The sequence below is a fragment of the Theropithecus gelada genome, chromosome 7b (genome assembly GCF_003255815.1).
Source record: "Theropithecus gelada isolate Dixy chromosome 7b, Tgel_1.0, whole genome shotgun sequence".
In the NCBI taxonomy this organism is placed as follows: Eukaryota; Metazoa; Chordata; class Mammalia; order Primates; family Cercopithecidae; genus Theropithecus; species Theropithecus gelada.
This window is the reverse complement of record NC_037675.1, coordinates 90091350-90118935: the sequence shown is the minus strand read 5'-3', so window position 1 is coordinate 90118935 and position 27586 is coordinate 90091350. Positions and strand designations below refer to the sequence as shown.

The following is a 27586-nucleotide window of genomic DNA, read 5'->3' as shown; positions in this document are numbered from 1 at the left end:
ACCACTTGGGCCAAAAAAGATTATGTATGTATTGAATTCACATAATTACATACCCTGAAGTTAGCAGTATTACTAGAAATATTCTCTTTCTTTTAGAGTAATTATTAAGTTGCATTGCTAGTCCAAGTTAAGGTTAGAAAAATGTAGCTGATGTATTAATGTGTTTTACATATCCACTCAGGTCATATTCATTAGGTGACTTCTTAGAAGTGCAGCATTTACAAAATGTGGATTTTAAATAATAGAATTAGTTTATGTTATAGAATCATTGTAATTGAAACAAAAAATATATGAAGTTAGCGCAAAGAGAGAATGATCGTATGAACCACATATACCCTACATTTTCTGCACTCTAATTTCAGCCCAAAGCATTCCACCCCCTTCGTATTTTTTTCTTCATTATCATCCTCTTTTTCTCTAGTTTCACCTGCTCCTGACCATAATCTCTCTGAAAGAATCGAGGACTCTTTCTAGGCAGCAGCATAGGGGCTGTGGTGGATGGTGAGCAGGTCAGGGAGAATGGAAAGGTGAGGGCAGGGTTACATTAGCCCAACACCTCCATCACTGTTAATAATGGCCAAGACCCTCTCTGTACTTCTTATTGGCAAATGAAAATTTATATTTGGAGAAAATATCATTTAGATTCCAGGAAATTCATAGGAAAAACCAAATATCTTACAACAACAACAACAACAAATTTATAACAGGGACTTATTCAGTGCTGTTTTCCATTTGTTGCATGTAGCTTTAATGCCTTTTTTCACTGCTGCAAAATATTGTGTTGTAAGTTTATGCAGCAATTTATGCATTTATTCGCCTGTCATTGGACATTTGGGTCATTTCCCATCTTTTGATATTAAATGCAGGTTTCTTAAAGTAGTGAAATAACTAGGAGTGAAATTTCTGGGTCATGGAGAATGTGAACGTTATAAGAAAATACCAAATTATTTTCCAAAGTGGTTATACAATTTTACAAAGCCTGTTGATTCAGCACTTGATATTGCTATACTTTCTAACTTTTGCAAATCCAGTTAGTGTAAATGATGTCACATTGAGGTCTTAATTTCCATTTGTCTGACTACAAATGAGGTTAACCATCTTTTAAAATATGTTTTGGTCTTCTGTGTTTTCTTCTCTGTGAAACATGGGTTCATATCTCTTTCCTGTGTTTCTATTGGGTTATTTCTTTTATTGATCTGTAAGAATTACTTTATATACTCTTATAATACAAATGCTTTGTAATTTTTATAGTTTGCAATTATCTTTTCCCAGTTTGTGACTTGCCTTTTTGTTTTCTTGATGTATTTTCTTGGCCAGTTCTTAATTTCAGTGTAGTTAAGTCTATTTCTCTTTCTTTTCTTATAGGTAGTATAGTTTTGTGTATTAAGAAATTGTTGCTTTTACTAGGGTCAGAAAGATATTTTCATATATTTATATATTCCCATATCTAGAAGTTTAATATCATTAAAACATAGTTAAATGGAAAAAGTCTTTTGTCATATTGCTACAATATATTGAAAATATTTAGTTCATATTACCCTTGTGTGAAAATACACATTAAAACACATTAGGAAAGAAATGGAGTCATTGAAACACAAATATTTTAGTATATTTCTTTATCCTTACCAAGAATTTTCATCTTCTTTTAAATTAGGAAGCTTCTATGATCATCATAGCTTGTCTTGATAAGTTTTTTCTCTGAGATATTCGTCCTAATTGATGATATACTGTTTAGGCCTTAACTATTCTTATTATTGAATCATTTTTATCATAGTTTTCATAATCAAAAGGCACCTTGTGAGCATATAATCCAATTTACGTTTTAAAATGAGGAAATGGAGTCCAAAAGAGGTTTAGTGGAATGCTCACACTTCTGTGCTATTAAATGGTCAAACTGATGCTCAGGCACTAGTCTTTTGATTTAAATTCTGATATGCTTTAAGCTACATCAAACTTTTGCCCTCTTCTGTGCATTATAGGAGTTGGAATCATGTTCATGCCCTCAGTTTCCTTCACTACTCTTTCCTTCGTTACAATCTAGCATTCCAACTCAAATGTCCAAGCAGAGCAAAAGGAAATGTAATCTTTCCTTTTCCGTTCTTTTTCTCTTTCTTCGAATATCTAATGAGTGTTTGCTATATACCAGGCACCAGGGATATACATTAAACAAGACACCACCGTTCTCTTCAAAGACCTTATAGTTTTAATGGAGGAGTGAACAAGTAAATAGTCTATTACATTTCAGTGTTATATAAGTATAATCACAAAGAGTAATCACAGAGAATTCTGGAAGCATGTAACTTGGTCTTGGTGAGTCAAGGTCACTTCATGAAAGATATGATATCTAGGTTCACTTTTAAGATACCCATTTATCGGAACAAATTATTAAAAATTAAACTGGTTATTTAAAATTATTAATACAGTCCCATTGACTAAAAATAACTGATTTCCCTTAGACTTATTTTACAACTTTCTTGTTTAGTTGCCTTGGTTTATCCAAGAGGGTCTTAAAGTTGGGAAGGGACTTACAGGATTATTTGTACCTCTCTCTATCACTCAGTGTAGTTGTTATGCCCAGACTGTTTGTTCCCCAAAGAAGACCACCAGAGTCCAGAGTCAAAGCCAAGCGGCAAGGATCTTTACTACAAGTTCGAACTTGGTCCCTCCTTACACAGTATACAAGAGGGCCCTGAACAATGCGAGCGTTTGCTTTTTATAGCCCGAAAGTTGCAGGGGAACAAAGAAATTCTTTTGGCTCCTGCGCTTTCAGTAACCTTGAACAGCTGTCTCCTTATCGGAGACTTTCCAGGTGGTGTTTATACTGGGCTCAGGGAGTTTGAGAGATATATGGTGGTGGGATGGGAGGATGGGATGTGTCTGTGCTAGGCTCAGGGAGTTTTGAGCCCGGGGCTGAGGAATGTGCCCAGCTCCTTTCATTCCCCCCTTCTTTTCAGGTATCTTTAGAGCCAATCTTGGGTCTTATAAGTCTGATTCTGTTTCAGCGTTTACAGGTTGGTATTGGGCTCTGAGGACCATGAGTTGTACGGTGTCAAATCTTTCTTTAACAAATTGTAAAATTCTGTTAACAACACAAGGTCCTACGGTAAGCAGAAATAGTAGACTTAGCAGGGGTCCAAGGAAGGGGGCTAACAGAGAAAACATAGAGGAATTCCACCATTGGTCTGCAGCTGAAGCAAACTGCCGTGTTTTTACTTCAGTGCTTAACTTGCGTAACTGTTGGACCCGGTCCTCTACAAGTCCTGATTCATTTATGTAGAAACAACAGTCTTCTTTTAGAAATATACACGTACCACCTTTTTCTGCAGTGAATAGGTCTAGGGCTCTCCGGTTCTGCAAGGTTACCTGAGCTAGGGACGTGAGCTGCCGCTGAAGGGAGGCAAGGGACTCAGCCGACTCCTCCATAGCAACGGCAAATTGTTGGTACAACTTGTTGCTTTCTATGAGGGTGTGACCTAGGGCTCCCCCCGCCAGTCCGGCCGCAATGAAGGATGCGGTGAGGGAGATTCCTGCAATGAGGGGGAGGAATATGGCTCGTGCAGGTCTTGGTCTAGGGTCTGGGTGAATAACAGCACTAGTCCAGTTACCGGTATATCCTAGGAACTCGCCAGCAGTTAGTAGAGTCAACCGGGGAACTAATGTGACAGGGAGACACAGTAGGTTATTAACAGAAGGACTAGGTAGGTTCTTAGATAAGGTTCCATTACACCAGAAGAACATGCCTGATGGAGCCCTTAAGGTGATATTAGGGGGCGTTGCAGTGATGCTGCAGAGGCTGGAATTGGTTCCTGAGAAACGGTAGGGAAACTTTTCCTGACTGGGGTTTAGGTATAGGGGCACGTTCAGGATAGGAGCATACGAGAGGTTTCGGAGGTTGTTAGCTTGGGCAAAGGTAGAGGATCCCCATGGCAGAGGGACAGCAGTTAGCGGTGGACGCCCTAGAGTGGCGCACAGAAAGCAGCCAGACAGGCTATGAAGTCCTGTAAGGTTAGCAAGTTCTAGTCCTTCTTGTAATAACTTTAACCAGGAGAAAGGACATAAGTCTTGTGTTAGTCTGTTTTCCTGTTGTTGGATATTCCCGTGGACCAGGGGCAGTACTTGCACTAGGCCTCGCCACAGATAGAGGTGACTGCTAGGCCATGTGGAGGAGGGGGAGTAGTATACAGCCCCATGTTGAGGCGTGGTTCAGCGGGAGTTCCAGGGGTCTCTAACTATCCATGTATATGAAAAGTCTCCATCCCGTCTACGATGGAAGGGCCACTTAGGGTCTAACTGTTTTTTCTCTCCCCAATAACGGGGTCTATGGATGTTACAATAGTTATAAGGACAGCCGGCATTTTGGTGCCACCAATAGTGTTTACAATTATATTTAGTCTGATCAAACTCAAAGCATATTGTTGCTGTCATAGGTTTGGCTATTTGGAAACCAGTAAAATTTAGTAGAATTGGGCTGTTGCACCCTGAGGAAGGGCAATCAGCACTGGCCAATAATTTTCCGGGCTTATGAGGTTGCCCAGGGTGGGTTCGGTTTTCATAAAGCCAGAATCTCCAGACAAAGGGATTATGAGCTGGTTTTGTGATTTCTCCAGCGGCCACTAGGGCGACTAACGTTAGGGTTAGACTACCTAACTGCATGTTTGCAGTGAGCTATGCTGCCGGCGCAGGGTGAGTTTTAAGGGATTGTTCTTAGCTCTGTCCACAGTCCACGCGTCCGGTGCTTCAGCCGCCGCCGTGATTGGTCCCAGAAGATCGGAGGTTGGGTCCACTGGCTTGACGTGGGTGTAGTGGATCCACGATGCGATGCCTTCTACCTTCAGGGCGGTGGGTGTGGTCAAGAGTACCTGGAGTGGTCCTTTCCACCTGGGTTCTAGGGGCTCTTGTCGGTGTCGCTTGACTAGGACCTAGTCTCCCGGCTGGTACGGATGGGGTGTCGGCGGGGGACCGGTCTCATATAGTTCCTTCAGCTTGGGCCAGATTTCTTGATGAATTTTCTGCAAGGCTTGTAGGGAAAACAAGAGTTCAGAGACATTTTCTGTTTCGGACTTGAGCAGATCATCTTTTAGGCTGGGAACTAAGGGTGGGGGTCTGCCATACATAATTTCATAAGGAGTAAGGCCCAGTCTGTAAGGGGTGTTACGGGCCCGGAACAGAGCGTAGGGGAGAAGGACCACCCAATTAGCGCCAGTCTCCATAGTCAATTTAGTTAAGGTCTCTTTTAAGGTCCGATTCATTCTCTCTACCTGTCCTGAACTCTGGGGCCTGTAAGCGCAATGTAGTTTCCAATTTGCCCCAAGGATGGAAGCCAAATCCTGACTTACCTTAGCGACGAAGGCCGGCCCATTATCTGACCCTATCTGGACGGGGAAGCCATACCTGGGGAGGATATCTTCCAGGATTTTCTTTGCTACAACCTGAGCAGTCTCTTTCTTGGTGGGGAATGCTTCAGTCCACCCTGAAAAAGTATCTACAAAGACAAGTAAGTACCGATACCCGTATTTTCCTGGCTTTATCTCAGTAAAATCTACTTCCCAGTAGATACCGGGCCTGCTTCCCCTGAGCCTTGTTCCCGTTGCAGCCTGGGATTGGGGGTAGGCGTTGTTAAGCTGGCAGACTTTGCAACTTGTCACGATGTTGCTGGCCATCTCGGCTGTATGTCTGAATTTGAGCTTAGAGCGTCTGATCAGGTCTATCATCCGCCGAGCACCCAGGTGGGTGGTTCGGTGGATGTGTTTTAACACTTGTTGTCCTAATTTTTCTGGTAGGATGGTTTGGTCATTAGTATCAGTCCACCACCCATTCTGGATCTGTTTCAGGGGAAGCTTGTCAATCCACTGGAGATCTTGTTCTGAATAATCAGGGAAATATGGCAAGTCCCGGGGGCCCGGGTCAGGGAGCTGGAGTGCAAGGAGTTGGCTGGGAGCCTTCGCCACCTTTCTTGCAGTTTGGTCCGCCAGAAAGTTGCCTTGAGCAGTTGGAGTAGTTAGTTTCTGATGCCCTGGGCAATGCACAATGGCTAACTTTTCTGGCCTCCATAGGGCTGTTAGCAGGGCTAGGATTTCTTGCTTGTTTTTTATTTCTTTTTCTTTAGCCGTCAGTAACCCCCGCTCCCTGTAAATGGCCCCATGTATATGCGCTGTTGCAAAAGCACATCGGCTGTCTGTATATACCGTCAGCTTTTTCCCCGCCCCTAAGGTAAGAGCTTGGGTGGGCGTTATCAGTTCGGCCTTCTGGGCCGATGTCCCCGGGGGCAGGGGTTCCGCCCAGATTACCTTAGTCTCTGAAGTCACTGCCGCTCCAGCGTACCTCTGGCCCTGATTCATGAAGCTGCTCCCATCAGTGAACCAGACGAGGTCGGCGTCAGGAAGTGGGCGGTCCTGCAGGTCTTCTCGAACTCCGTGCAGCTGAGCTAGTATCTCGGTGCAGTCGTGGAGTGGGGCGTCCAGGTCCGGGTTGGGCAGCAGCGAGGCAGTCTCTTACCCAGTGGCTAGCCTCCTTGCAGTAGGCACATTGGTCTTTTCTCAGATTATCATGCCTGGGGGGGCCGCCTAGGTTGGGTGTACTCTGGCTGTAGATGTTTTTTTTCTGTACTACTGCTGCCAGGACCTTGGTTCAGTGGCCTTAAATTGCCTTTCCTCTGGAGTATCTCTGTTATTATAAACCCGCTGGGCTATCTGAAGGAGGTCCTGAATCCGCTTTCCTTCCGAGTCTTTTAATTTTTGGAGTTTTTTTAATATCTGGGGCTGCCTGATTTACGAATGACATTACAATAGCTGCCTGACTTCCTGGAGCCTCTGGATCTATGGGGGTGTACTGTCTAAAAGCTTCCATTAATCTTTCTAAGTAGGTGGCTGGGCTCTCTGTCTTTTCTTGCAGAATAGAATATACTTTAGCCAAATTAGTGGGCTTGCGAGCAGCTGCCCGGAGACCTGCCATTAGAGTCTGGCGATAAAGGCGTAGCCGTCCCCTACCTTCTGCCGTGTTGTAGTCCCATGCCGGCCTGGTCAGAGGAAAAGTCGCGTTTATGAGGTCGGGGTTGGCAGTCGGTTGACCGTCGTCCCCCGGGACCAGCTTTCTAGCTTCTACCTGTATTCTCTCTCGCTCTTCCATGGTAAACAAGATTCGGAGGAGCTGCTGACAATCGTCCCAAGTGGGCTGGTGGGTGAACATGACACTATCCAGTAAAGACAGTAAATCTTTGGGGTTGTCTGAAAACCGAGCACTCTGAGTCTTCCAGTTATACAGATCACTGGTGGAGAATGGCCAGTACTGGAGCCTGGGAATTCCTGTGTCATCTGGGGGTCCTATTTCCCGGAGGGGTAAAGCCACCGTGGAGTCAGGCGGCTGGGGGGGGCTAGTCCGCGAAGTGCGCCCTCGCATCCGCCCCGCCGGCCCTTCAAAGTTACTTTCCTTTTTAGCGGGCCCGTGAGTGCCGGCCGCCTCCCCTCCACCTGCTCCCTCCCTCTATCCTTCTCTCTAATCTTTCTGTTTCTGTCCAAATCCTTGATTGACAGACTCACAGGGTCTCTTCTTTAAGTCTCTATCTCATTCGCGCGCGCTCTTTTTTTCTCTCTCTCTCTGTCATACCGTGTCCTTTCTCCTTCACACTCAGTCTCTTTCTCTTTCTGTCTCTCTCTCTGACTCTCCACGTCTGCCGTTTCCTCCCCTTTCTCTTTCCGATTTCCCTTCTCACTTTCTCTCTTATGGTCTCTCTCTCACTCATTTTCTCCCTCTCCCCAGTCTCACTTTCTATGTCTCTTCCTGTAAAGGAATGTGGGTTAGAATCCCTGTAAAGGAAATCCGCGCTGGAAGCCGGGAGCCCGGGGACCGGGGCCGGCAGGCGCGCGTGGCGCCGGAAGCCGGGCGCACGCGCACCCGGGGACCGGGGCCGGGAGCGCTCGCGGCGCCGGAAGCCGGGCGCGCGCGGCGCCGGAAGCCGGGAGCCCGGGGACCGGGGCCGGGAGCGCGCCGGAAGCCGGGAGCCCGGGGACCGGGGCCGGAAGTGTGGCGCCGGAAGCCGGGGAGCCCGGGGACCGGGGCCGGAAGTGTGGCGCCGGAAGCCGGGGAGCCCGGGGACCGGGGCCAGAAGTGTGGCGCCAGAAGCCGGGGAGCCCGGGGACCGGGGCCGGGAGCGTGCCGGAAGCTGGGGAGCCCGGGGACCGGGGCCGGGAGCGCGGCGCCAGAAGCCGGGAGCCCGGGGACCGGGGTCAGATTCAGACCGCAAGCGCGCACCCGGGAACCGGGGTCAGATTCAGACTGCAAGCGCGCACCTGGGAACCGGGGTCAGATTCAGACCGCAAGCGCGCACCCGGGAACCGGGGTCAGATTCAGACTGCAAGCGCGCACCTGGGAACCGGGGTCAGATTCAGACCGCAAGCGCGCACCCGGGAACCGGGGTCAGATTCAGACCGCAAGCGCGCACCCGGGGACCGGGGTCAGACTCAGACCGCAGGCGCGCACCCGGGGAACGGGGTCAGATTCAGCTGTTGCCCAGATCGCGAACGCGCTCCGGCAACTCAGATCGCAATTTAAATCAGAAGAGAGCCAGGGGACGTCTCCCACCGGTCTCCACTGGCCGTCCTATAGCACGTCCGCCAGGACTGTGCCAGCCTCAGTTTCAGACCTCGCGAGTCACAGATTCAGATTCAGAACAGACACACAGACACAGACAGACAAACGGAGACGAGCCAGCTCACCTATCAGTAGATCGATCTCAGCAGATCCGTTGACCAGGGGTCTGGTGGGCTTGGGGAATCCCGGACGAGCCCCCAGATGTTATGCCCAGACTGTTTGTTCCCCAAAGAAGACCACCAGAGTCCAGAGTCAAAGCCAAGCGGCAAGGATCTTTACTACAAGTTCGAACTTGGTCCCTCCTTACACAGTATACAAGAGGGCCCTGAACAATGCGAGCGTTTGCTTTTTATAGCCCGAAAGTTGCAGGGGAACAAAGAAATTCTTTTGGCTCCTGCGCTTTCAGTAACCTTGAACGGCTGTCTCCTTATCGGAGACTTTCCAGGTGGTGTTTATACTGGGCTCAGGGAGTTTGAGAGATATATGGTGGTGGGATGGGAGGATGGGATGTGTCTGTGCTAGGCTCAGGGAGTTTTGAGCCCGGGGCTGAGGAATGTGCCCAGCTCCTTTCATAGTCAGAGTAGATGCTTTAACTCTTTAATTTGCCCTGACATAACAAATTAGTAGATCTTAGAACTTGGAATTTTATTTGTTCGAATTTCTGGCTTTAACTTTTAAGACTCTCTAATGTCTAAGAGTGCTTGAGGGTTGCATCAAAGGTAGTAGTAGTAGTCAAAGCTCTCTCGATAGGCAAGTAATGCATTCCTATATAAGAGCCCTTACCTTATAGGATTTGCTGGGTTGAAATATGGGAAGTTAAATTAGTGACTTATATTAAACTACATAAAAAATTTATTCCCGAAATAACAGTATTACTATTAAGCAGCAGTAAATTATAACTTTAGATGAGTTTTGATTCTATTTTATGTGTTAATTATGATAGTTATCTTAATGACCAAGATGAAAGTTTTTCTCCAGAATTTTGTTGATGGGGCTTTGGCATCCTGATGTACAAGTCTTCTATAACTTAATATAAAATGTTCAAAACAATATCAAAATGAAGCTAAGCATCATTGTATCCTGTGTACTTTAACAAGAATATGTATATAATGCCACATACCAGGAGGAGGAGATAGAGAATATATTCTAAAAATATATTCCTGTAAGATATAGTGGCTCATGCCTGTAATCCCAACACTTTGGGAGGCTAAGACGGGAGGATTGCTTGAGCCCAGGAACTGGAGACCAGCCTGGGCAACATAGCAAAACCTTGTCTCTGCCATAAATAAATAAATAAATAAATAAAATATATCCCTGTTGCCACAGAGATTTTTAAGAAAATGAACCACAAAGTTAAATGATTCCTTTGTTATTAGAGAAATTGGGTGTATACCACCTTAGCCAAATGATACAGCTTAACATCTCTAATGATAGAACTGACCGTATCCCCTGAAATGACATATCCAAAAGCATGTAACATTGCCCATACCCAAAACACATCACCTGAATCTAATCATGAGGAGGTGTTAGACAAAACCCAAATTGAAAGATATTTTTTAAAATATCTGGATTTTAAAAATGATTTTGTTGGAACAACTGGACATTGTTGGAACAACTGGGCATATTTGACTTTGATTAATATGATGTATTACATTGATTGGCTTTTTAATGTTGAACCAAACTTGCATTCCTGGCATAAATCTCATCTGATTATGTTGTTTAATCCTTGTTATATGTTGCTGAATTCAGTTTGCTACTATTTTATTGACGACTTAAGTCTTAAAAGGATCCTCTGGCTGCTTCGGTTGAGAATAATGGGGGTAAGGTCGAGTTGATTAGTTCTTTGAATTTCACTTAAGCCCAAATGCCTCAGGCCAAAACATTCAAATGTTTCAGTATAAAAACAGTTGATTCCCAGGTTTTTCTCAAAGTGGTAAGATAATGCCTCACAGCCTTTGTGGTTCCTTGTGAATCAGCAGAGGAGATATTTACATTCCTTGATACAGATTCATTCATTTGTTCAATTTTTGAGTCAGCTTATTGCCCATTTGTTCATAATTCAGTTAATAGAAGGATGATACAGTGGTTCATGTATAAAAATTGTTTGAAATGACATTTTGTTTAGCATTTTTTTATCAATTTAAAGATATATTTTTATTATAGGAGCCAAGTTTAGAAAATATATTGGCCATTCAGCTCACGTAACTAATGTCAGATGGTCACATGATTATCAGTGGGTTATTTCTATTGGTGGAGCAGATCACTCTGTCTTTCAGTGGAAATTTATTCCTGAAAGAAAACTGAAAGATGCTCTTCACATAGCACCCCAAGGTGAGTAGTATACATTACCTAAGCAATTTCCCTGTCAAATAGTTCTTCAGTAACCCCCAAATAACAATTTTATGTTAAAGTATAATCTAGCCTCATAAGCTAACAGTATAGTTTGTTATTAGTAGAAATTTCAAGTTAAAATATTAGTTCTATATGTTTAAAGTTAGATGTCATAGAGTGTGGAATATAAAGTAATTTTGATTGCATTTTAATCTATCAAATAATGAGTGAAGAAACAATTATATTAATAGCAAAACAAACATTGAATATATCCTCTGGGAGATGGGTATCTAGATTTTGTAAATGCTTTTATCGACCAAAATTATCTAATGTCAATTCATCTGTTGCATATAGTATTTTTAGCTATTTTTCATGTTAATTATAGGTTATATTCACTTATATTTGCACAGACATTTAAATTTGATGTAGCGGTCATTGGGGAGCCAGTGAAGGGATTTAAAGGAGCTATTGAGTTTGCAGTGAGTGGAGAGGAAGATAATCTGTAGTACAGTTTACTGACATCTGTGTCACTTGAATAGGTAATTTCATTTGATTGTTTTATGGCTTGTCTCCATGTCAACTGACGTAGCTCTTAATCATTAATTTTCCAGTGCTGTTTTGAAAATGAATCTTCTTTAAACAAGTAACATTTCATTTTTAAAAATTACAGAAAGTCTGGCTGACTCTCACAGTGATGAATCAGATTCAGATCTGTCTGATGTTCCAGAGCTGGATTCTGAAATTGAACAAGAGACACAGCTCACCTACCGTCGACAGGTAATTTTCTATATCACACAGTTTTTCTCTGAAAAGTCCAATTTCTTCTTTATCTTGCTCCCCGTTAGTCATCTGTTGTTATCTTTTGTGTCTTTAATTTCCCAAGCAATGTATGATTATATTAGTTTTCCGACTGTCAGTGTTAGAGTACTCTTGTGTAAAACTTTTTTATATTAAATGGTTGGTATATTAAGTATGCTTGCCTTCTATTTGCCTATAGGATTTTGTCATAGTATACTCACATTTATTCCCTTAACAGTATTCTTTTGTGAAGTATAAAAATTTCCTGGAACACTAAATATCTGTTTGTCAGTGTGATATGTAGAAAATGTGAATTTGTTTGTTCTTTCTGAGGGAGTAAATTTCATGAATTGCCTTTTCATTTAAGACTATTATTAAAGGTTGTTTTCTGACAATGTCTGAAAGTTATATTGAGAGTATATGAAAACCTTTATTAATATGTATTCTAAGAATATTTCTACTTATGTACATTTTTTAAAGGTTTACAAAGAAGATCTACCTCAGCTTAAAGAACAATGCAAAGAGAAACAAAAAAGTGCTACTTCTAAAAGAAGAGAGCGGGCTCCAGGAAATAGTATTCGATTACACTTTGTTCATGGGTATAAAACAACTATCTTTCATTTATATGTTTGAATTTTGGTTCACACTTACTAGCTTAACATCTCTAATGATAGAACTGACTGTATCCCCTGAAATGACATATCCGAAAGTATACAACATTGCCCATGGGGAAAACACATCACCTGAATCTAATCATAAGGAGACATTAGACAAAACCAAATTGAAAGATATTTTTTAAAATATCTGGATTTTTAAAATGATTATAAAGGACACTGTTGGGACAACTGGGCATGTCTGTGCTTTGTAACTTTAAACAAGTCACTTAACCTCTCTGCTTCTTTTTTTGTGTCTGTGAAATGGAGATAATAGTAGTACTGTGTTAGTCCATTTCACATTGCTATAAAGGAATACCTGAAGCTGGATAATTTATAAAGAAAAGAGGTTTATTTGGCTCAGTGTTCCGCAGGCTGTACAAGCAGGGCAGCAGCCTCTGCTCAGTTTCTGGTGAAGCCTCAAGAAGCTTTACTCGTGGTAGAAGGCAAAGGGGGAGCAGGTGTGTTACGTAGTGAGAGAGAGAGCAAGAAAAAAGGGATCGAAAGGGAAGGGGGTTGCTGGACTCTTTAAGTAATCAGATCTTGTTTGAACAAATCAGGAGATAACTCACTCATCACCAAGGGGATGGCATAAAGCCATTCATGAGGGATCTGCCCCCATGACCCAAATACTTCCCACCAGGACACTTCCCAGTATCCCACACTGGGGATCACATTTCAACAAGAGAATTGGACAGGACAAATATCTGAATCGTATCAAGTACCTACCTTACAAGGTTCTGATGAGGAGTGAATAAGGCAATGCCAGTAGTGATTTACAACATTATATGGCACATAATAAGCACTATGTAAGTGTTTATTAAATAAAAAAATAAATATTATGAAAGATTCATATTTATGGAAATGGACCTCTTTAAACAATTAAGTAAAATGTAAGAGATAATCATCTCCCCTTAATATGTCTAATTTGGAATGATATTGTAACTTCTTCTTGCATGAGCATTTTTGCCTAAATATTTTAATTTCACCAAAATATAGGTTCTGAATTCTCTTAGAACATCCGTCAAGACAGGTCTCACATTTCATCTTGGCAGAAATAGATTTTCCAATCTGACTGTTTTCTACCTTTCACTCAGCATTCATTTTCTTACCTGACTGATAATACTTATCAAGAATTTTAAAAAGGATTTATTAAGTAAAAGTATTTTTTCTCCAGTGTTAAAATGGTCAGTAGTTTTTATGCAGTTGTAGTTTATGAATTGGGTTTCTTTGAAGTGCAAAGCAAGGTTGCTATAAATGGACTTATTTTGACCATTTAAGATTTGGCTACTTTGTCCTGGATGAATATAATATTTTAAAATTGTTGTTTAAACTTATTTTTGGAATATATGTTATATTAAGGTGTATAAAAGGGTACAGTTTGAAAATCTTTCTCCCACCTCTGCCCTCCCAGCCATCATTTCCCCTCTCTGCAGATAGTCACTATTACTTAGTTTCAGAAATACTTATACAACAATTACGAATATATATTCTTTTCTATACCTTTTACTTGTAAAAATCAATTGTTTTTTTTATAGTATACAATTTTAATATACTTACGTAAATAGTAGTATACTATACATACTATTCTCTACCTTGTTTTTTTCACTCAATATTATACCTTAGATTTAGCTATTTGCAGTCTGAGCAGTTCATAAAAGTTTATTGGATCAGAGATGGTGGTATTTTTTAATTGTTCAGGCTGGGCATGGTGGCTTACACCTGTAATCCCAGCACTTTGGGAGGCCAAGGTGGGTGGAGCTGAGGAGTTCGAGACCAGCCTGGGCAACATGGGAAAACCCCATCTCTACAAAAAGTACAAAAATTAGCCAGGCACAGTGGCACGCAGCAGTAGTCCCAGCTACTTGGAGGGCTGAGGTGGGAGGATCGTTTGAGCCTGGGTGGTCAAGATTGCAGGGAACTGTGATCACACCATTGCACTTCAGCCTGAGTGACAGAGCAAGACCCCATCTCTTTAAAAAAAAAAATTGTTTTGTATCCTGTAAAACTGGAAATTGAATGATTCACTCAAAGGGTACCTACTTCTCCCCTGTATAGTCTGTATTGATCAGATAAAAGACCAAAATTAATTACATATGATTTGTTTTCTATATTAGTTACAGAGGTTATGACTGTCGAAGTAATCTGTTTTATACTCAAATTGGTGAAATTGTGTACCATGTGGCAGCAGTGGGTGTCATTTATAATCGACAGCAGAACACGCAGCGTTTTTATCTGGGTCATGATGATGATATTCTCTGCCTAACTATTCATCCTTTGAAAGACTACGTGGCAACAGGCCAGGTAGGTCTGAAAGACTGACAGTGAGCCAGATAAGCCACACCTTTGTTTGAGTTTAAATAAATTAATCATATATCTCTTTTGTGTTCTAGGAAATGAAGAGTAAAGAATTCTTTAGAATGGGTTTTGTTTTCAGATTATAAATAAAATTTACCCCAAACTTTTTTCCTACAGTTTTACTTAAAGTTTTTATTGTTTTAATTTGAATTATTTTAATTTAAATTTGGAACTCATAGCTCTGGCTTCTTTTTTCTGTCATGATATTAATTTTTTAAATTAGTGAGTAAAATTAAAGAAAACATAAAGACTAGAAATCTGGTTTCTTTAGGTTGAGTTACCTAAAACAGTAAATAATTTAACAAATGTCCTGTGACAAACCAAAGGACTATGTCTCTTTATTTTACAACCAGGATAGTAATCTATTCAGGTTTACCAAAGTAGAAAGCACAAATATTGAAATAAAAAACCCTGAGAAAATCTTAACTGATACCTCTCTATATGGATTTCTTAGAGAAGGAAGGGAAGAAATGAAGTTTATAGATTCTTACTATATGTAAGTATTTTACTAGTTTATTGATGTATATTTATTCTCACCTCAACCTTGTGAGAGTAAAATTATTTCCTTCAGTCTGCAAATGATGAGGTTTAGGTTTGGAGAAATTAAATAATTTGCTTAAGATCAATCAGCTAATAGGTAGTAAAGCCTAAAGCCTTCAGTTTGTCTGGCTTTAAACACTGTGTAAATATACCTTTTAGCTAGGATATGTGGAAAAGGGGTCAACTTGCATCCTCCTATATAGCTTTCCTGAAAGGAGAGAAAACTCCTCCCTTTTTTCTTTCTGCCATTCTTCTTCCTTTCTTTGTGCCTCTCTTTACTTGCTCTTTCTCTCCTTCCTTTCCCTTTCCTTATTCCTTTCTTTCATTCACTCAGAAACATTAATCAAGCACATTCTGTGTAGCAAGAAATGTGCTAGAAATATAAAGATAAGTAAGACAACTTCTTGCCATGGTGGAAACTCATATTCTGAGTTGTGATACAGTGTCCTAAGTATAGATCAGAGAAGCTTGTCTTATCTATATTTATGACAATACCTTAGCACTATTGATGTTTTGGGGCAGGTAATTATTTGTTGTGGGAGGCTGACCTATGCATTGTAGGATATTGAGCAGCATCCCTGGTCTCAACCCATTAGTGTCAGTAACACCCACTTCTCTGAGTTGTGGCAACCCAAAATATCTCCTGACAGTGCCCAGATGTCCCTTGGAAGGCAAAATCACCCTGTTTTTAAATGTAGAAATATGTACAATGTCTTGTAGCAATGTAATGAAGAACTAATGATTAATTGTGTCCAGTAGAATCGAAGAAACCCTCGTAGAGATGATGACATTTGAGCTGAGTTGTTTACTTGGCAGAGGGGAAGTTGGGAAAAAGCATTCTAAGTGTATTACAGCATGTGTAAAAGGTAAAAGTAGAGCAAAAAAAAAAAAAAAAAAAAAAAGCCCAGATTATTTAAAGAACTATACATAACCCACAGTGTTCAAATCTTAGAATACATTATGGACATTAGTGGAGGAACTAATCAGGAGGGTAGGTGGAGGTTAAAACTACCTGGGTATCCCATATATTAACACAAACTGGGTCTTGGATGCACAGTTGTATTTAATGTTTTACGATTTAGCCTTTCCAGTGCAGGCACTTTCTGAGAAACCTTTGTCCTCATTTGGGGCATTTTCTTGTCAGGTTTTTGTGTTTGTTTTTGTGGGTATTTGCTTCATTCCACTTCTGAGTTTTCAGGTAGACAGATGTGATTAAAAACTCTGTTCTAAGGTGTTTATTGTAGTGGAGTAATGGGTTTGCAGTAATAAGTCATACTTTTCCACCGAAGGGGAGGGTTTGGGAATCGAGACTAGATAAAGTTAAGTTGTTGGAAGAATTCCTTGATTGGAAATTTTACCTTTGTGTTTTGATGCTCTGTTTCCTGAAAATAACTCAGGGATGCTCCAGGTTTGTCCATCTACTGCTTTGATTCCTTGGATCTCACCCATTCTTTCACTTTAAGAAAATAATAATAATTGTTGCAGAGGTCTCTGTATTTTGTGGCTTCCCTTTTGTAGGAAGCACTTTTCCCAAATAAAACAATTTTTAAAAAAGCAATTTAGATGAAAAATCTAGAGAGTTTTTGCCTTTTGGAGAATTAAATACAAAGAATAACCCCTTGTCAGGAACTGTAATCTTAAGTGGAAATGAAAGAATGTGAAAGAAACTTACCTGGAAAGTCGAGTAACGTGACTAATTGTACTATCATTTAGAAATTTTGTTTAATTCAGCAAATACTTGTTGAGTGCTTCCTATTCAAAAGCATTAAATGTTGTAGGGGAAACACAAAGATAACTCGGACTGGCTGCCACTATCGGGAGCTCAGAATGTAGTACAAGAATTGGACAAATTACTCTGTGTGTATATGTGTATGTGTGTATATGTGTGTGTGTATATATATAATTCACTAAAAATACACTGATTTAGATGTCCTGTGGGAAACTCAGGTTCAGTATGTCTAAAACAGAGATAAATAGCATTAGTCTTCCCTTCCAAACCTGTTCATCCTTTTATGTTTCCTTCTTAGGACATAGTACTGTATTAACTTGGTTGCCTAAGCCTGGAAGTTAATCTTGTTCTTCACTCCTAAAACTAGTCAGTCCTCAAGTTGCACCCATTCTTTCACCTGAAAGATTTATTCTTTATCTTCAATATTCTTTTTATCTTTAATTTTTCCATACCTCTACTGACAATCAGTGCTTCACAATTTCTGAAACATTACTATAGCCATTGGTTTCCTGCTTAAGTTTTTTCCTCTATCCATTTTCCCCGTTCACTAGTAATCTTTCTAAAAGTCTTAAAATTCTTCCATGTTTATTAGTATTAATAGCTTGTAGGCTGTCTAAACAGCTGTCTAAATAGCCACAAGCTCTAAATGGTAAGGGATGAAAAGGGGAGGTTGGAGAGTCAGACATGGTTAAATGCAATTCAAGGCATAACATCAATGCAGAATTGGAAGTTGACTCCCAATGCAATTAAAGGCTTTTAACCAAATCTGACTCTCCAACTCCCCTTTTTATCTCTTACCATTTGCCTCTTTGTCAACTATTTTCTTGCATTAGAATTTGTCCAACACGTATAATGCTATTTCACATCTTTTACTTAGTTCCTTCATCTTAGAAAACTCTTCCTCTTCACTTGTATTCAACCTTCCAACTTTAATTTCTGCTCCTTTTAAGACTTAGGCTAAGCCTATCTGAGAACTCTCCCAACCTCTCCATTCTCCCCTTCATCCCTGAGTGAGGTGCGCTAAGTGTACTTTAATAATACTCAATATTATACTAAATACCGTCTATACCTCATGGAATATGATATTGAAATCCAAGCTTTTCCACCTATTAGCTACTGGCAAATTACCTAACCCCTCTTTGCCTTTGTTTCTTCATCCTTTAAAATAAGGATATTATCTGTTCCTATCTCGTAGAGTTGTTGTGATTGGTACATGAGTCAGTCTTTGTAAGGTGCTTATGGAACAGTTTCTGGCACATAAATCACTTCTCAGTGAATGTTAGTCATCATCATAATTTCCAGGTGAGATGTCCACTAGACAATTGAAAATGTAAGTCTTGAATTCAGAGGAAAAGTAACTGTTCGAGAGAAGGACTTGGGGAGATATTTATTGTTTAACCACTGAAACTATAGAAATGAGATATCTCAGGGCAAAAATGAAGAATGAGAAGACTGGAGAATTAAAGACCACCTTGGGAGAGGTTTGTATTTAAGTAACAGGTGAGGAAATTGAGAAGGAAACTCACTAGTGGGAGTCAAGGAAGCTGGGCGCTGTGGCTCACGGCCTCTAATCCTAGCAATTTCGAAAATCGAGGCGGCAGATCCCTTGAGCCCAGGAGTTCAAGGCCAGCCTGGGCACATAGTGAAACCCCATCTTTACAAAAAATACAAAAATTAGCCGGGCATGATGGCACATGCCTGTAGTCCCTGCTACTTGGGAGGTTGAGACAGGAGGATCACTTGAGCCTGGGAGGCAGAGGTTGCAGTGAGCCAACATCATGCCATTTCACTCCAGCAGGGCAACAGGAGTGAAACGCTGTCAAAAAAAAAAAAAAAAAAAAAAAAAGAGGGGGGGGGGGGGGGATCAAGGAAACCAGAGAACCAGAAGAGAGTAGTACAGTAAAACCATCAAAAGCATCAAATTCTGTAGAAGTTTTTATATAAAAAGAAAACTTAAAAGTTACTTTTACTACTATGTACCCATAAAACATGTTAAAAGTTTTCTAAAAAGTTACTGGTAATGTTTGGCTGAATAACTTAGTGAAATATTGGCTGATTGCAGTGTTATTTGTTGTATCTTTTTATAAAATCAATCTCGGCCGGGTGCCGGTAGTTCACACCTGTAATCCGAGCACTTTGGGAGGCCGAGGCGGGCAGATCACCTGAGGTCGGGAGTTCGAGACCAGCCTGACCAACATAGAGAAACCCTGTCTCTACTAAAAATACAAAAAATTAGCCGGTGTGGTGGCGCCTGCCTGTAATCCCAGCTACTCAGGAGGCTGAGATAAGAGAATTGCCTGAACACAGGAGGTGGAGGTTGCGGTGAGCCGAGATCGCGCCATTGCACTCCATCCTGGGCAACAAGAGTGAAATTCCGTCTCAGAAAAATAAAAATAAATAAATGAATAAAATCAATCTCTAAATTAACTATAATTGATAGTTCTATTAATTATTTCAGTTGTCTCTATATACAAAGATATCTCTTTATACTTATGGTTAAAGAAAGTGACTACTTGAGTCTAGAGGAATAATTAAGAATTGATAGTTTACCTGTGCATTAGTGAACATCATAAACCAAGTTAAAAAATAAGTGACAGAGTGCTGCAGTAAAATTACCTTTTCAGGTCTGCTGACATGCTTGGTACTTTAACCCCCTCTGAATATTTGTTTACCCCATTATTTTAGTCTAGAATTCTTTATATTCAAGTTCTGTACTTTCTGAAGGCCCACCTCCAGTACCTTCTCTTCCATGGACTCTTTCTCCACAGCCTTTTCATGTTCATTAAGCATCTATTAAGAGGTGTTTGTCTTTAATTGATAATGTCCTGTTTTCCCAGGAGTTTGCAAAAGTTACCTGAATGTCTTATTGCTCATTGTATTTAGCATAGAAACAATAGATGTTCAGTAAGCATTTATTATCTTTATTGATGAAACAGATGATAAAAGTCACATAGTTCTAGTTACATCATTCCTAGAAACACTGAACTTAGCTTCATTAGCTTTTGAACAAGTGTAAGAAAAAAATATCAGTAACATGTATAGTCTGCTTTAAATTTTTATTTAATAAATTTCTGTGGTAAATAAGTCAAGCTGTAAAAATCTCTCATTTTATTTCCTTTTAATAGATATGGATATTAATTGTATATAATAACATCTATAATTCTTTCTATTTTAGGTTGGTAGAGATCCCTCAATACATATATGGGATACAGAGACCATTAAACCATTGTCCATATTAAAGGGCCACCACCAATGTGGTATTAGTGCTGTTGATTTCTCAGGTAAGGCTGTTTGCTATCTCAGTAAGAATGAACAAAATGCAGAGGCAACACATAGCGTTTTAATCTAACTTATTGTTACCTAAGCTTGTCCTTTAGCTGTGACATTCACAGTTTTTATCAAATGTGTATACTGTTGTCCTTATCAAACACTATGAAAGTGTGGATTTGCTAGCTAGTTTATAATTATAACTTAATGAGTATAGTTTTAATACCTATTAAAATTTGCATGTTTCTAGTAACATAAAAATGTTTATCTACGTAACAACCTAAATTCATCTCAGTTACCACAAGTAGTTTGTATCTCCCACATTGGGCAAGCACTGATCTCACTGTTTTATAGCTAGAGTAAACTTTGAAAATGTTTAGGGTAAAAGGCTAGCAAAGAAAGAGTTGAGAACTGAAATACTTATTTTAGACATATTTATACAGTGACAATTTTAAGCTGTCTTGTAAAAATAATTTCAGATCATATTAGCACTTTTCTGTTTATTTAAAAGTTTGACAACTGCAGATAGGTCTACAGTGAAAGGTAGGGTGTGAATTGGGAAGAGGGAGGAAATACTATTAATAGAGAATTCTATATTAAGAAACAGTGAATTAATGCTTTTGCTGCTCTGACTGAAGTGATAAATTATCCATAGTAGAGTTCAGAGGGAGATATATATACATATTCAAAGATTTGCTAACAGAAACTAGAAAACGAATTGCGAACTAAGTGAGTCACCAAGAAAAATACCACTGGAGCAATGAGGAACTAATTGAGCCTTGCAAAGTGTGGTAAAGTGGGAAATATTTTCTTGTGGTCTGAGCCTTTACAGCCTATAAACATGCACACCCATAGGATATTCACTGATCATTTGTCTCAATGATTTGTCTAATATGTTCATTATGTATTGCTTGATACGATTGACCTTTACTAAAAGGAGTCATATTAGTGGTAGTATGTTGTTGTAACTTACATGTTTTTCATTTGATTAACTTTTCATTCTTACTCTAAGTTCTTATATTACAGTAGATTTCTTATGGTGAATTTAATTAAAATAAATATTTTCTTCATCCCTTTGTTAGTTTTCCCTTTCCTTCTATTTTTTAAATCTCTTTTTTCCATTTTTCTTATCTCCCTCCTCCCATCCCAACCTGATGGATAGATAAGGAAAAGGAGGTCAGATGCAATGAGAGCAGATACATTTAGAGGATTTGAGAAACTTTTATTCTCCCTCCCTCATAAATTCTGGTTCTTTTTATAGCTGTATGCATGCCTAGCATTTAACATTATTTTATCAAATTTTAAATATAGGATGTGGGTTTAGAATATATACTGAATGTTTTCTCTCTTCTGAATGTTAATAGTCAGTTTATCTCTCTCATTAATTTTCCACAGCGGATGGGAAACGTTTGGCGTCAGTTGGCATAGATGATAGCCATACTATTGTGCTGTGGGACTGGAAGAAAGGAGAGAAACTTTCAATAGCAAGGTAGGAAAAATCTTGATATCACATTTGCAAAATACTAGAATTACTTTGGACTTAAAAATTTTTAAATTAAAACAATTTTGAAATCAAGCAAATATGTAACTTTTTATTGCTTCCATGTTTGTTACCATTGAATAAATAATATAATCATAGTAAATGATTTCAGAATTTCTTTGTAGATTTATCCTTTGTGAACCCACTTTTAAATATAACTATAATATGGCATTGGATATAACTATCTGAAATCTCCATGTACAGGTAGAGTGTGTTCTACTGTATGATAGAGCTGTTGGAGAGCATGATCAAATGCTCACATTATATATTAAAGTGAAAAAAGATACATATGCATATATATCACAAAGAAGTTATAGGTTTTTATTTTCTTATATTTTTCTTCATTTTCTAAGTTTTCTATAGTGAGCATGTATTTTTTTTACAGTAATATTAACAATGCTTTAAAGGAGGAACTAGTCAACAGTGTCAGAGATTTTAACCTCCTCTTTATTAAAGCAGTGTTAAAGCACTTTAAATATATAGATAAATGCTTTTTATGGAATATATAGATAATGCCCAAATTAACAATAGTTTAAGAGGAACTTTGTAGTTGGAAAGGCTATCTTAAGCTATAACAAAGTATTGTTTTAAAATTGCCTTTAACCCATTCGTGCCACAAAATAGCATTCCCTATGCACAGTACTGTAGTAGGTATTGTAGATACTGTCTGAAAGAAGTTCAGTTTTGACCATATCTGTCTTTTGAGATTCTCTTGAGCAGAATTACCATATTAAAATGATGACAAAAGAACAAATACACAAATACACAGTCCACATCTGAGAGATAAGTGGGAGAAAAATATTCAGTAAATAGAGTAATCGAGATAGGGTATGGATTAGGCAAGAGATTAGTACAGGAATGATGAATCTTTAGAGCTAAAACATTTTGATGTTTATTTCAGAGGAAGTAAAGATAAGATTTTTGTTGTAAAGATGAACCCCTATGTGCCTGATAAATTAATTACAGCTGGAATTAAACACATGAAATTTTGGCGTAAAGCAGGTAAGAAAGTGCTTCTTTTTTATTCTGTAGAATTTTAAGAAATTATTGCTTTTGAAAGGAATTTAGCTAAGTGCAGTGTGTACCCTAGACTGCATCCTGGAATAGAACAGGAACATTAGGAGAAAAACTGATGAAATCTGAATGAAGTCTTGAGTTCATTTAATAATAATGTATCAAATATGTTGGTTTCGTAGTTTCAGTAAATGGTCTATGGTAATATAAGATGTTAACATTGGCTGGGTACAGTGACTCATGCCTGTAGTCCCAGCACTTTGGGAGGCCGAGGTGGGAGGATCACTTGAGCCTAGATGTTCAAGAGCAGCCTGGGCAACATAGTGAGACCCTGTCTCTACAAAAAAATAAAAAATTAGCTGGGCGTGGTGGTGTGTACCTGTGGTCCCAGCTTCTTGGGAGGATAAGGTGGGAGGATCACTTGAGCCCAGGAGGTTAAGGCTGCAGGGAGCTGTGATCTCCCACTGCACTCCAGCCTAGGCAACAGAGCAAGACCTTGTCTAAAAAAAAAGATATTAGCATTAGTAGAAACCAAAGTGTATGAGAGAATATTCTGTAATTCCTTTGAATCTTTTTTGGAAATCTAAAATTATCTAAAATAAGTTTATTTTTTTAAAGCAATTTACTGTTGTATTGATACATTTTAAACAAATAGAAGATTTATTGCCATTTATTGGCTGCATTTATGTAGTTGATATGGTTTGGCTGTGTCCCCACCCAAATCTCACCTTGAATTGTAATAATCCCCACGTATCAAGGGCAGGGCCAGGTAGAGATAATTGAATCATGGGGGTGGTTCCCCATACTGTTCTTGTGGTAGTGAGCAAGTCTCATGAGATCTGATGGTTTTATAAATGGGAGTTCCCCCTGCATAAGCAATTTTGCCTGCCACCATGTAAGACATGACTTTGCTCCTTATTTACCTTCAGCCATGATTGTGAGGCTTACCCAGCCATGTGGAACTGTGAATCAATTAAACCTCGTTCCTTATAAATTACCCAGTCTTGGATATGTCTTTATGAACAGTGTGAAAACAGACTAATACAGTAATATTCATACTTGCAAAAAAATTCAATATATAAGATTAATCAAATTATGTCCAGACTTTTTCTTCTGTTAAAGACATGTTCTATAGTCTAAACTGAAAAAGAAAATATTTTAAAAAATTACTCATATGCTATAAAATGATATAAAAGTGGAATGCTATATTACTTTAGTCATTTGTAACTATAAAATAAAAAATATGTCTGTTTTCTAAATAGTATACTTATAAATTCCAGCAATGTGACATCAAAATCTCAATAAATTGAAACTGTTCAGAGAAAATATGTGAATATAGGAAGAAGTAAAACATTATTAGAAAAGAATAAACTTAGTTAAGACATTTCCCAAGTTCAAGTAACTTTCAAGTTGTAAATTACATGGGACATGGATTAATTTTCAGTCTTGGATTTAACACTTTATCAAAAACTCATCAGATGACAGCATATGCATTTACAAAGTAAAAAGAAGTATTTTTACATTTGTAATTTCGTTTCCATATGCTTAAACAAACTTTTCATTTGGGCACCTTAGTCACTGGTAATTGCAAATTCACAGCAAATAATACAGTTGCACCTCACAGCATCAGAAAGTGTCACGGATTGGTTCCAGGATTCCCCAAGGATACCCAAATCCATGCTGCTCAAGTCCCTTGTATAAAATGGTATAGTATTTGCATCTAATTTATGCACATCCTCCTGTATATTTTCAGTCATTTCTAGATTACTGATAATATCTAATATAATGTAAATGCTATGTAAATAGTTTGTTATACTGTTGTTTAGGGAATAATGACAAGGAAAAAATGTCTGTATGTATTCAGTATAGATGCAACCATCCTTTTTTTCTTTTTGAAACAGAGTCTTGCTCTGTCGCCCAGGCTGGAGTGCAGTGGTATGATCTCGGCTCACTGAAACCTCTGCCTCACGGGTTCAAGTGATTCTCCTGCCTCAGCCTCCTAAGTAACTGGGATTACAGGTGCCCGCCACACCACGCAGCTGATTTTTGTATTTTTTAGTAGAGATGGGGTTTCACCATGTTGGCCAGGCTGGTCTCAAAGTCCTGACCCCAGGTGATCAACCTGCGTTGGCCTCCCAAAGTGCTGGGATTACAGGCATGAGGTACCATGCCCGTCCCATCCTTTTTAAAAGGAATATTTTCAATCCACATTTGATTAAATCCACAGATGCAAAACCTGAGAATATGGAAGGCCGATTGTACTTAGTATTTCTGTCCTCAAAAAGAACTATGAATTTGTTTGAAATAAGATTTCAAGAAGGTAAATAGTTTTGCAATGAAAATACTTCCAAATGAATAACTTTCTCTCTTAAGTTTGGTTAGACGGTTGAAGGTTGAACATTTCAACCTTCCTTACTTTTGGGGTTCTGATCCACAGAGTTCATTAACCAATTGGGAAGTAAGTATCCACTTAACCTGACTAAGTATTGTTAACCCTCTAAATGCATAGTTTTAGGTAAACTAGGTTGAAGGAGATGACTTAGAGTTGAGGTTAACATGGGGCTTCTTGCCTCCCATTCCAGATCTAGGCTTTGAGAATTTCAAGTTTTGAATTCTTAGTCTCTCCCCTAAGGAATTTGAACTCTATTCATGGTAGGGACAGAGGGATGGGGAGCCACTGAAAGTCTTTGATGCAATAACAACATGACCTGATTACATGACCTCGTGTAACAGGAACGTGTTATCCTGTGTGTATCATCGAGAAAAGCCAGCTGTCAGTGCTCTAAACCAAAGGTGGCAAACTTTTTCTGTAAATGGCCAGATAGTAAATATTTTAGGTTTTCTAGGCCAAAGGACAAAATCAAGAGTATTATGTAGGTCATTATAGAACAAGAGAGAAAACTGTCCTGCCCTGCTTACCCTGTTTGCACCCAGTTGCCATTAGACATTCTGTCTGCCAAGGAATGGGCCTGGCAGGTTGTGGTGGGGAGTGAAACTATAGTGAGCTTCACTCTACCCCAGTGACACATAGATCCTAGTGTGTCCTGTTCCTGGAGAGCCCAACCTTCTGAATTTGGGCAGCTGACCAGAAGTGGGGCAACTGCTAGACTGAGATTCCACTGCCAGATAACAAGCAGTTGCCATTAGCAGAGTCTCTAGCTTGTAGGTGGGGACCAGCCCAGAGTTGGGGCAGATGCTACTTACAGCCACAAACCAGGGAGGCAGACCCTGGGTGCAGAGAAGTAAACAGACTTGGTCTCTGCAGCTCAGAGTGCTAACCTACCTGCTCTAGTGGACGCTGTACAAAAACAGGTAGTGGCAGGATTTGGCATTCAGTCTGTAGTTTGCCAACCCTGCTCTAGAAGATACTTTGCCCTCTAGTAAAGGCCAGTTCTCCCACTTGTGCACTTGATACTTTCTGTCATCAAGGGCGTCACTCTAACTCTTCTACCCTTTCTCTACTGTATCATCAATTTTCCTCTCTACTGACTTTCTTTTTAGCATACAAGTGTGATGTGATTTCTCCATCTTAAATAAGTGACACAAAACCCTCTTCCAACTCTGTTTTCCAGTTGCTGATCAATTTGTCATCTTACTTCTATGCGAAACCACCTCTAAACAGTTGTTCCTACTTTCAATTTGCAATTTATGTTCTCTTTCTTTCTCTTTAGAAAAGTCTAATCTAGTTTTTTTCACCTCACCACTCCACCCAGCTGCTCTTACAAGGTCACTAATGACTCTGCCTTCTATGTTGAGAAAAGACAGTCTTCTGAATACATTTGGAATCTGACCGCTTTTCGTCATCTTCTATGATATCACTTTGGTCTGCCACCTTTACCATTTGCCCAGATGATTGAAATAGCCTTCTAACTCCTTTCATCCTTGATCTCCCTTGTATCTATTCTCAATCCAGAAGTCAGAATGAACCTCTTAATAAATCAGTTGCCAGATCTTGTCATTTCACTACTCAAATGTTTTGCATCTCATGTAAATCAAAAGTTGGCCATGTTTACAATGGCCTGCAATACTGCCTTTGACCTCTCCAACCCCATTTCCCATTACTGTCTTCCCTTCTTTGCTACTCCATACTGGTCTCCCTGGATGTTACTTAGCGATTTCAGTCTTGTACTGGGGCCTTTGCCCGTGCTGCTCCCTCTGCCTGGAACACTCTTCTCGCATGGCTTGCTCTTGCTACTTCCTTCAACTTTTCATTTAGATACATCTTGATGAGGCTTACCTTAACCACCCTACTTAAAATGGACTCCTCCCGCTTCCTGTCTCCTTTTTATGCTTACATTTTCTCCAAAGCACCCATCATCATCTAACACACTGTATATTTTACTAGTTACATTTATTGACTGTCTCTCACCATGAAGCTCCAAGGAATTTTGTTGTCTTGCCTCTTTTGTTCATAAGTCTATCCCTGGTACATTGAATAGTGCCTAGCATGTATATTTCTTTTTTCTTTCTCTTTTTTTTTTGTTTTTTGAGACAGGGTTTTGCTCTGTCACCTAGGCTGGAACGTAGTGGCACAATCATGGCTCACTGCAACCTCTGCCTCTCAGGCTCAATCTATCCTCCGTCCTCAGCCTCTCAAGTGGCTGGGACCACAGGCACCCACCACCATGCCCAGCTAATGTATTTCTTGAATGAATGAAGGAGGGAAGGAATTTGTGAGTTCAATTGGGAAAAATGGGCAAAAGATATCAATAGGATTGATGACCAATAAAAATATGAAAATATGATCAAGCATAATATTCACAGAAATGC

At 39.7% G+C, this 27586-nt stretch overlaps 1 protein-coding gene across 3 annotated transcripts in view; it reads left to right on the top strand.

Moving 5' to 3' along the window:
- The window catches only part of EML5 (echinoderm microtubule associated protein like 5), a 197032-nt gene that overhangs the window by 81864 nt on the left and 87582 nt on the right, over nucleotides 1–27586 (top strand). For all 3 annotated transcript variants that reach the window (XM_025391288.1, XM_025391287.1, XM_025391286.1), the window contains exons 11-17: nucleotides 10750–10917; nucleotides 11588–11694; nucleotides 12196–12314; nucleotides 14486–14672; nucleotides 20171–20276; nucleotides 21658–21751; nucleotides 22704–22804. In XM_025391288.1, coding sequence (XP_025247073.1) covers nucleotides 10750–10917; nucleotides 11588–11694; nucleotides 12196–12314; nucleotides 14486–14672; nucleotides 20171–20276; nucleotides 21658–21751; nucleotides 22704–22804 — 882 coding nt within the window. The remainder of the gene's footprint in view (nucleotides 1–10749; nucleotides 10918–11587; nucleotides 11695–12195; nucleotides 12315–14485; nucleotides 14673–20170; nucleotides 20277–21657; nucleotides 21752–22703; nucleotides 22805–27586) is intronic.